General features: G+C 31.4%; 1 protein-coding gene across 1 annotated transcript; it reads left to right on the top strand.

The window, feature by feature from the left end:
* The first annotated feature begins 133 nt into the window (after positions 1-133).
* LOC111884489 (L-arabinokinase) lies at positions 134-10,458 on the top strand. Its single transcript, XM_052764332.1, has 29 exons — positions 134-943; positions 1,770-1,877; positions 1,983-2,051; positions 2,162-2,245; positions 2,416-2,492; positions 2,705-2,771; positions 3,344-3,401; positions 3,484-3,551; positions 3,642-3,704; positions 4,026-4,079; positions 4,162-4,267; positions 4,342-4,451; positions 4,531-4,650; positions 4,763-4,819; positions 4,923-5,104; positions 5,183-5,339; positions 5,613-5,696; positions 5,970-6,095; positions 6,848-6,978; positions 7,141-7,222; positions 7,316-7,403; positions 7,870-7,913; positions 8,034-8,129; positions 8,210-8,286; positions 8,620-8,814; positions 8,900-9,065; positions 9,139-9,210; positions 9,303-9,518; positions 9,913-10,458. The coding sequence occupies exons 1-29, from the start codon at positions 854-856 to the stop codon at positions 10,021-10,023; spliced, it is 2,958 nt and encodes a 985-aa protein (XP_052620292.1). The 5' UTR covers positions 134-853; the 3' UTR covers positions 10,024-10,458.
* Positions 10,459-10,908: the final 450 nt, after the last annotated feature.

Here is a 10,908-nt window from a genome sequence, read left to right as displayed (position 1 = left end):
CTTTTTTTTTTTTTTTTTTAATTTCTAATTGTTATACACAATGATCCTAATAAATTTTAGGTTGTGGTTGTTATAATAACATATGTGACGATGATAAGAAAGCATATTTATGTCTTTTGCGTAGTCAATTTTAGGATAATTTCATAAAAATGTCAAAAGCTCAATACAGTTATATATTTAACAATCGATGTTTACCAAAAGTTCTAGAAGATTTACAAACATAATGAGTTTCGGATATTTATATTTTGTTGATTATATTCATCACTTATGTTACAAATTATGAATTTTGGTAGTGTTACGAACTTCCAGAATTCTCTATCTCTTTCTAAACTTAAAAAGAATGTATGACTTTTGCTACATATATGATGATATATTACAAAAGATCATAAAATTGTGATTATGGGTTTTAATTCTTTTCATCCTGTCTATAAACTAGAATGATTGTATGTACCAAAATCTTTATTACTAGTAAAAAGCAAATATATATTTGGATTGAAACGTTATCCAAAAAAATGCTATATTTTGTTAATCCTTAGGGGCTAATGAGCTATTAAGTAATAAGAAAGGACCAAATGTGATAATGTCTGATAGTTACAGGGCATACAGACAAATATTATTTCTGCCACTCAACAGAATAACCGAAAGAAATCATAAGGTGGCGACTGTACAATGTGCATCTCATGTCAAATATGTATTATACTATTATCTCCTCCGATACTATCTTCGATCTCCCCATTTCAGTTGGTTAATTTCTTGTGGAAAATCGATCCGATTAGCTGCATTAATTCCACTCTGTTTCTGTTAAAAATCTGCTCCATTTAATCAGCATCAGCAATTCCGACGGCGATAGAATATGGCTAAGGAATCGGAGACCGGAAACCGTCTGGTGTTCGCTTATTATGTTACTGGCCATGGATTCGGGCATGCAACTCGTTGCGTTGAGGTAAATGTATCAGTTAACTGCTTCGATTTGGTTCGTGTTTTTCTTGTAATGTTGTAATCGGGTTATTTGATCTTTTTCATTTATTATAAGCTTCTCTTCTGAGTGATAATGATTGACGATAATGACGAAGACGACAAATAATCACGATAACCGTATAGAATTTTAAATACTCAATTACCGATGAATACTAATTTTTGCTGATGTTTCATGACGTGGGAACGATACTGGTCATTTGCTAGCATAAGAAGTAGAATGTCGCGAAAATTAATATCTCCTCTGCGTAATAAGAGTAAAATAGCATTTAGGATCAATGGTGGGAAAGAAATCGCTGTATCAGTGGTTATTACTTGGAATTTTATATGTATATCTCTCCAATGTAGGGTCCAAATTAGAATTCAAATCCAGCAGTATATATGTTGTGTCAATTCCAATTCAAATCCACGGAATTGGAGTTTCTAGGCTTATTGTAATTGATAACTGTATTAGCTTCAATTTTGAACGCTGTGATTTCCTATAAAACACTTCACAGAGGTGTTATTGGGTTGTGATGATTTGATTAGATTGTAGTTATATAATTGTAGAGAGCAGCTGTGGGTTTTGGATTGGATCTTTCCATATAATCATGGAAACAAAAATGACTCAAGACATTGGCAAAGCTTATAGTTCTTTTGCATTGATTCTTCTGTACATGTTAATTAGCTTTTATGTTATCTGTATTTGATAAACTGTATGCATGTTACTGTTTATGTACATATAGCTCAGTGCCACAAAATGATTGTTAATTAGTCTCTTTTATGTATTATTTAATATTTGGGGTTCTGTGCAGGTTGTTCATCATCTGATTCTCTCTGGTCATGATGTTCATGTGGTTACTGGTGCTCCTGATTTTGTCTTCACTTCTCAAATACAATCTCCACGACTTTTCCTTCGAAAGGTAGTTTTAAAAGCTCTTGTTTCATGTACATTACTTGATCTAGGGAAAAAAATCCTGCTTTTTTATCTATAAATTCTTTTGGTCATATGTTTTTTTGTGTGATAGCTAGTGATAGACTGTGGAGTAGTTCAAGCTGATGCTTTAACAGTAGACAGACTTGCTTCCTTGGAGAAAGTGAGTCTAGTACTTATGGTTGTTTATTTTATTCTATTGCATGTTTATATAGATAATTCTGTCTTAAGTTAATATCATTATTTTCATGTTCTTTTTTTTGGTTAATCTAGTATTCTGAGACAGCAGTTGTTCCTCGTGATTCTATCTTGGCAACAGAAGTGAAGTGGCTAAAATCCATCAAGGCAGACTTAGTGGTAATCACCTACTTATACTTTTTTGCTTTTTGGCACTTCTAATTTGCTTACAACAACAATACCACTTTTCTTAAGTTGTATTTATGTAAATATAGATGATTGAATTGAAGCTTCTTTAGCATTTCTATCTTCACCAAACTTTTCTTCCATGTGGTTTTGTTATAAAACAGGTATCAGATGTTGTTCCAGTTGCTTGTCGTGCAGCAGCTGATGCTGGTATTCGTGCAGTTTGTGTAACAAATTTCAGGTAGCTGAATGGTTTCTTGAAACTCTAAAAAATTCCATATATAATAACCTTTTAATCCATTAAACCATATGAGGCATGTTACCTTTTACTTTTTAGAATGAGGTGCTCATTATATACAACTTTGAGAGTGAAAAGCAAGCTCCTTATGGAAGATGAACAATTGCTTTAGCTATCTGCCAATTTCAATTGATCTTTAAATTTGATTGTTGCAGTTGGGACTTCATTTATGCAGAATATGTTGTGGTTGCTGGATATCATCATAGATCAATAGTTTGGCAGGTATATACTATTCTATGTTTCTTATATCAAACTTCATCATAATTAATATACACTTCCTCTTTCCATCTCTAAACCCTAAACCCTAAACCCTAAACCTAAACTGTATCTTTTTACGAATCTATAATATTCATTCCAAAATAACAGATGCTAATGGATCTTGAAGTACTAACAAAAGGAGTTTCAAATTAGTTGTAGAAAGAGATTAGGATTCAGAAAAAAAAAAATACTAAATCATTGATTTTTAGAGCATCCACAATGAGAGAGAGGGTTGATGTGGCATTGAATGGGAATTAGATGCATTATAAGTTGATGATGGGAGGTTGAATCAATGGGGAGTTGAATCCCTATTTCTAATTAAATGATTTATAAATAGCATGCTGATTTGTCAATTTATTAAAGTTTTGAAAAGTTGGATGGATTGTAGAAATAAACTTTGTAGAGTTGAATGGATTGTGGATGCCCTTATTTTAATGTCATTGAAAAAGAAACACTTTCTTTATTAGTAAGTGGCTAGCTACATATCAATGCAATTTAACTGTTTTACTTTTACCCATTGACAAAATTTGATACAGATAGCTGAGGACTATTCACATTGTCAATTCCTGATACGTCTTCCAGGATTTTGTCCAAGTATGATGATTGCACATATTCTCTTATATATTTCAATATGTAAGATTTTAATGATTTAAATAAAAATAAATTTCATCTGAAGTGCCTGCTTTTAGAGATGTGGTTGATGTACCTTTGGTTGTGAGGAAGCCACGAAAATCACGCAAGGAGGTTTTTTTTTAAAATCATTTTACATTAACACTGCTTCCTCTTTATTTCTTCTTATTATTTTTTTCTTTTTTGTGTTGTATTCTAACACAGGTAAGAGACGAATTAGGTATCAAAGACAATGAGATGGCCATGGTACTCAACTTTGGTGGACAAGTAAGTTGAGGATCTTTTCTTGTGATAGTTTAACTTTTCATAATTCACTAATTTCTTTCATTCATCATTAACAATGGAGTAATAATTTTGCTTCCTCTCTTAGAAGATACTCAGTGAACACAAGTAATTAGTAAAATATAATTTAGGTATTATCAAAAAATGACCAAATTGACCAATTTACATAACCTTTTAACAACATAACCACCTATTTCGTAGTGGGTCTGTTGCAAAATTTTAAAATAATAAATATGAAATACTTTAAACTGACAAAATGCTATAAAATAACTTAATTTTTAACCTTCAATGCATGAAAATTTGCAGTCATTAGATTGGAACTTAAAGGAGGAGTACTTGCCTCCTGGTTGGATTTGCCTGGTATTCTTTCTCGCTTTTTCCATATCTACCCTTTTGTATCCAATGTAAAAAAAAAATTTGTGCAAAAAGCTGTATGGCTCAGGTTTGTGGAGCACATGACAATCAGCAGGAGCTTCCTCACAATTTCAAGAAGCTGGCAAAGGACGTTTATACCCCTGATGTCATGGCAGCATCTGACTGCATGCTTGGTTAGTGATAAAAATATATTTAAAAAAAAAAAGTTTTCTTTCCTTTTGCATTCATTTGACATAAAGTGTTTCAGGTAAAATTGGATATGGAACTTGTAGTGAAGCTTTGGCATACAAATTACCTTTTGTGTTTGTACGTAGAGATTATTTCAATGAAGAACCATTTTTGAGAAATATGCTTGAGGTAACACAAAACACAACTATCAACTTTTTAAAAGTTATTACAACATGAAGAAACTAAGAAATTCTTGATGATATTACAGTATCATGAAAGTGGTGTTGAGATGATAAGAAGGGACTTACTTGTAGGTCATTGGAGGCCATATCTTGAAATAGCAACTACTTTGAAACCTAGCTATGAGGGTGGTGTCAATGGTGGTGAGGTATATATTATATTCATCTTCTATGCAAATTATCATATTTTTTAGATAGACTTAACAAGGGTAAATTGGGTAAAATACAGAGTACATTGCTATTGATTTAATATAAATTCAGGTTGCAGCCAAGATTTTGCAGGATGCAGCTCATGGAAAGAATTACAAATCAGATCAGGTTGAAAATTTACAACTTACTTCAAACCTAATGTTTTTGAAAGAAATTACTACTAAATCTTGTTATTTTTCTACAAGTTTAAAATTTAATATTTTTGTTTTAGGATAGTGGGGCAAGGAGATTGTGTGATGCCATAGTGCTTGGATTTCAATTACAAAGAGCTTCAGGAAGAGATATCAGTATCCCAGAATGGTATACTAATGCTCAAAATGAACTTGGTTTTCGTACAGGATCACCACAATCATCTGATGCTGCTAATAATAATTCTAGCTTTTTTCAGAATTCGTAAGCTCATTTTTCTCATTACAAGTGTATAACTATATTAATTCAACATCATGATGAGTTTTGAATATGTTTGTGTAGAGTTTGTGATGAGTTTGAGATTCTTCATGGAGATGTAAAGGGTCTTCCAGACACCATTAACTTTTTGAAAAGTTTGGCTGAATTACGTGTCTCTCATAATTCTGAAAAGCCATGCATAAGAGAACGCAAGGCTGCAGCTGCTCTCTTTAACTGGGAGGTCTGTTTCCAAATTAAAATATTATTTTTTATCTTTTCACTCAAAAAAAAAACTGCTTTCTGGGGGTGTTTTCGATAATCATGAAGAGGGTATTTATGTCCTTTACACATACGAAAGATCCATGTCACACTAAGACAAGATTTCCTTAATGTTTTCTAATGCAAAATCAATCATGCAACTTATTTTAAATTTTATTTAGATCAGATGAAAGTTGTTGTTATTTCCTTTTTTAAGAAAGTTCCAATCTTCTTGTTGTATTGTTTACTTATACAGGAAGAGATATATGTGGCAAGGGCACCAGGAAGATTAGATGTGGTTGGAGGAATTGCAGACTACTCTGGAAGCCTAGTTTTGCAGGTAATTTTTTTTTTTAAATGAAACTAAACTAGAGAAAGTTTTGGAGGATCTCCATATCTTTTTATCTGTGATACTTGAAAAATACAGAGGGAGAAACAGACTATATATATAGGCTTATATGCCAGCTATACATAACCTATAATGTTTCCAACATGGCATATATATTAGACTAGTATGCTAAAAGAGAATATGGTATAAGGATGTATTGAAATTACAAATTCTATTTTATTTACGTATCATTTGTTTGGAAAATCAACTGGCGTATTATTGCAGATGCCAATTAGAGAAGCTTGCCATGTTGCTGTGCAAAAGATTCAACCAGCCAAACAGAGGCTCTGGAAGCATGCACAGGCTCGACAGCAAGCCAAAGGACAAAAACAAACACCTGTTCTCCAAATTGTAAGTTTAAATAATATTTACTAAAACTACACTTTATTTAAAAAATTGGATAGAAATCTTTTAACACTACAAGATAAATGAGAACCTTGAAAAAGGTAAAAACCCATAAAAAAGAGGCCAAATTTGCTGTTCTGTTGTTTTGGATTTTAATGCATATAAAAATTATAAATATGGAATGCATCACTGAAACGGGATTAACTTGTATCTACTAAGAAGCATCAAGCTATATATATTAAAACTTGGTAGTTGAAAGAATGGTTAGATGCAAGAAATAGAAGTTTACTTTTGTTGATTTGCTTATTATAAATCCTGCTTTATTTCTTTCTACCTAATTATAGCAATTTCATCCAAATACAAAACAATTTACTGCTATAATAGGAAAAAAAAATGATAGTATGATGTTACAATTGGGTAAAGCATCACACTTCCATTTCTTTCTATTACAAGTTACAACACTCTACTTTCAATTTTCTTTTTCTTACTAAGAGGCATTAAACATTGTACTTGAAACTTGAAAGTTTTACTCTATAGTATTATAACAATGAATTTTGCTTTAACTTTGAATGGCTTTTGCTATAACCTGCAATATTAGTCAAATTGCAATTTTCTAATAAACAAATCAATGAATGTATGTTTCTATTTGCCTATTTCTTGCATATAATGAAAGTAGAATTCTATAATACAAATATGTATTGTTATTTCTTGCATTTAGCCTTTAAAAGAATCTCTTCAAAAGTGTATGTTTTTGTCAGGTGTCATATGGATCAGAGTTGAGTAATCGTGGTCCAACATTTGACATGGACATATCAGACTTTATGGATGGAGGGAAACCGATTTCATATGAAAAGGCAAAACATTACTTTTCCCAAGATACATCTCAAAGGTCTTCCTTCTTTATTTTTTGTTTCTCTCTTCAAAAGTATATGCTATGCTATGCTATGTTATGTACTTATGTTATGTTATGTTTATGTTATGTTATGTTATGTTTATGTTATGTTATGCAGATGGGGCCTAAATGATATTCTATACTAATATGGTTTTTTAGATGGGCTGCATATGTTGCTGGTGCCATTATTGTTTTAATGAAAGAATTGAATGTCAGGTTTGAAAGCAGCATCAGCATGCTGGTATATTAGTGAATCCAATTCTATATATATTTTAAAGAAAGCATGTTAGATATCGGTTTTTTATTTAAAAAGTTATGTTGCATAAATAAACAGGTTTCCTCTGCTGTTCCAGAAGGAAAAGGCGTTTCTTCTTCTGCATCTGTGGAGGTAGCTACTATGTCAGCTATTGCTTATGCACATGGTAATTCAAATACTTCTCTTCCACCTTTAGCATCTTACATTTTTCATCTATACTCATTAGCAACTTAAATGTCCATTTTACCCTTACATTCAAAAATACAAATCTCTCAACATTTTACCCATTCACTCATTTTATCCCATTATATCAAAAAGAAACAACTCCTTAGTTACTTTCAACTTTAAACATAAAAAAGGTTGCATTTATTTAGACTATATTACAACTCTAGTCCCTGTACTATCTCAAAAGATATGGATTTAGACGAGTTGTTTGATTTGTTGCAGAGATTGCCTACTTTAGTTTAGTTGCATGTTTGGTAATCCATATGTGAAGTCCATGCTAAATGACCTTTTTACCCCTGTCTTCTCCATTTCCATCTCCTTCATCTTCAACAAACCCTAAATTCAAACACAATTTAAAAAATGTAAATGATTGGGAATTTGAGATGTACCTCGTCTTTGTTTCCCAGGATTAAATATCAGTCCAAGAGAGCTTGCTTTACTCTGCCAAAAGGTACAAATACTTGAGAACCCCCCCCCCCCCCCCCCCCCCCCAACCCAAAAAAAAAAAAAAAAAAAAAACACCATCAGTAAAGTAGTAAACAGATGACATTACTTATTATTATACAAACAGGTGGAAAATTATGTGGTTGGAACACCATGTGGAGTGATGGACCAAATGACTTGTGCATGTGGTGAAGAAAACAAGCTTCTTGCAATGATTTGTCAGGTATATTTCTTAATAAATGGATTTATACATTAAATAAATATTTAGCTTGAGAAGATAATATTATATCAAAATTTGTGCAGCCTGCTGAGGTATTAGGGCTAGTGGATATTCCTAGTCACATACAGTTTTGGGGAATTGACTCTGGTATACGCCACAGGTATATCTGTCCAATTCCTCTAGTTAATATATATATATATATATATATATATATATATATATATATATATATATATATATATATATATATATATATAATGAGGGTATTTTGGTCTTTTAACAAAAACACGGAGAATAGAGTTGAATTCCTTCTAGGAATGATGAAGTCCATCAAACATGGAGTGTCTTTTCAAAAATCTTACCCAATTATAATTTATATCATCAATCTTCCTCTCTTATTAGGACATTATATTTTCAAAGTATAAGATTGTAACATGAAGAAATGGAAGTAGGATGCTAAAATATAAAAATAAATTGCTATTTATTTCTGCAGTATTGGGGGTGCTGATTATGGATCTGTAAGGATAGGAGCCTTTATGGGTCGAAAAATTATCACATCTATTGCATCTTCTATGATTTCTCAAGCATCTTCAAATAGTAATGGGCATAATAATAATCATGAGCATGACATTCGCCTACTTAAAACCGAAGCTTCTTTAAATCATTTATGCAATCTCACCCCACATAGGTACGTATTAACCCTTTCTTTTGTATTAAATAAAAAACACCCATTTCCATTACTAAATCACTTGCATATTAATATTATTATCCAGATATGAACATACATATGTTAAGAATCTACCCGAGTCTATATCTGGTGAAGCCTTTTTGAAAGAATATAAGGATCACAATGATTCAGCAACAGTTATCAATACCAAATGTATTTACCCCATCAAACCAGCTACCACACATCCCATTTATGAAAATTTCCGTGTCAAGGTTATAAATCTTGTATTAATTTAATTTAAATTCCTGTTTTTCTTTTTATACATATAATCTTGCATATCCACAGGCCTTCAAAGCACTACTAACATCATCACCTTCAGAAGACCAACTCACTGCTCTTGGAGAACTCCTGTATCAGGTATTATGTTTTAACTTCTAGAAACTTCTAGATGCTCTTTCTCATCTACAAATTTAAATTTGTACATGGTTCCTTATTTGTGTATTATGCAGTGTCACTATAGCTACAGTGGTTGTGGATTAGGGTCATATGGAACAGATAGACTAATCCAATTGGTTCAAGAAATGCAACACAATAATAATAATAATAAATCAACACAAACAGATGGAAGCTTATTATATGGGGCAAAGATCACTGGAGGTGGATCTGGTGGGACCATTTGTGTTCTTGGAAAGAATTCTCCTCAAACTAGACAGCGTATCACTCAGGTATTTATAATTTACTCAAAACATTTTTTACAATATTTTTGTTTTTTATACAAAATCTGAGATTCAACCTTTCCTTTCAACAGGAAAGTTTCCAAAAATTCCAAATCAATTCGAAAATATTGTTTCATCAAAATGAAATAAATATTTTATTGTTATTAATAATGAATAATAAGTATCAGGTGTACAAATAAAAGTTTAGTGAGTAATGACCATTTTGGAATTTCATGGAAGTATTAAAAAAAAAAACTGGCAAAACCTATAATTTCCGGTCATAATGGTATAAATAATTTAATAAAAAATTGTTGGGTAGATTTTTAAAGTACAATGTCTTAATAAGAAAAAAAAGGTTAAAAGTACAATGTCATAATTGGTAGTGTTTTCAACATGTGTGCAGATTCAAAAGAGATACCAAAATGCAACAGGCTACAAGCCATTTGTCTTTGAGGGTTCATCACCGGGTGCAGGGAAATTTGGTTATTTGAAAATTCGAAGCAAAAACAAGTAATATTTTTTTATTAATGTAAATCCATAATCGTATATTTGTATTCTTACTAGGAAAAGAAGATTTTGTTGCATACCTTTTTTTTTGTGGTTGAAAAATACAATTCTTGGGGGTGTTGTGTGGTTGAAAAATACAATTCTCAGGGTCTTGTAAAATTTTGGTTTTATTTACAATTTTTGTAGGAAAGAATATATTTGACAAATTGAATGCAAATGTAATCTAATCAATGTCACAAAAATGTTTAGTTCATTTTTTAAAACCAAAGGGTTTGTAGCCTAGAGGTATCATGTGTTTGTGGAAAGGGTGCCCATCAGCCAAAGGTTGAGGGTTCAAGTCTTGCTAGGGACGAAATGAATAGTTTAGGAGTAATGTAGGGAGTGTGTTGTGTTTGCCGTTCTAAAAAAAGTTCGGTTTTTAACGGGGAATTCTTTATCCCCCCCCCCCCCCCCCAAAAAAAAAAAAAATTTGGTGTTATTTTTTGTTTTTTTGTCTTTTTGTTCGTTCGTACTATCCTTGTGTTATTTTTTCGTTCAGACTATCAATGTATCATTATTATTAATTATTAATAATATTATAATTATTATTATTGATGTTAGTATTATTAAGTTATTCAAATTGTGTTTTGTCCCTATCTTTTTTTTTTCATAGTAAATTACTGAAATCGTGTTATGTCCCTATTTTTTTTTAGTTTGGACCTTCCTTGTGTTATTAATAAAAATATAATTTAATATAAAATAAATAATAGCAAATAAACTATAACTTATTTATTAATTATCTAGTATATCAACCGGTCCATTTTACAGTTACTACATGGTCTTTGGTGGAATATACACATTATTGTAGGACTAAATAAATTTTCACAGGTGTTGAACACTTGATGAATAAAAT

Source organism: Lactuca sativa, chromosome 5 (genome assembly GCF_002870075.4).
Source record: "Lactuca sativa cultivar Salinas chromosome 5, Lsat_Salinas_v11, whole genome shotgun sequence".
Classification (NCBI taxonomy): Eukaryota; Viridiplantae; Streptophyta; class Magnoliopsida; order Asterales; family Asteraceae; genus Lactuca; species Lactuca sativa.
This window is presented reverse-complemented; position numbering and strand designations above follow the sequence as displayed.

Bases quoted from the DNA above. Each gene is read 5' to 3' on its own strand.
- LOC111884489 (XM_052764332.1), top strand. From the start codon at position 854: ATGGCTAAGGAATCGGAGACCGGAAACCGTCTGGTGTTCGCTTATTAT. The intron at 2,493-2,704 runs GTAGCTGAATGG...TGATTGTTGCAG, and splicing joins GTTTGTGTAACAAATTTCAG to TTGGGACTTCATTTATGCAG. The intron at 3,402-3,483 runs GTATGATGATTG...TTTCATCTGAAG, and splicing joins TCTTCCAGGATTTTGTCCAA to TGCCTGCTTTTAGAGATGTG.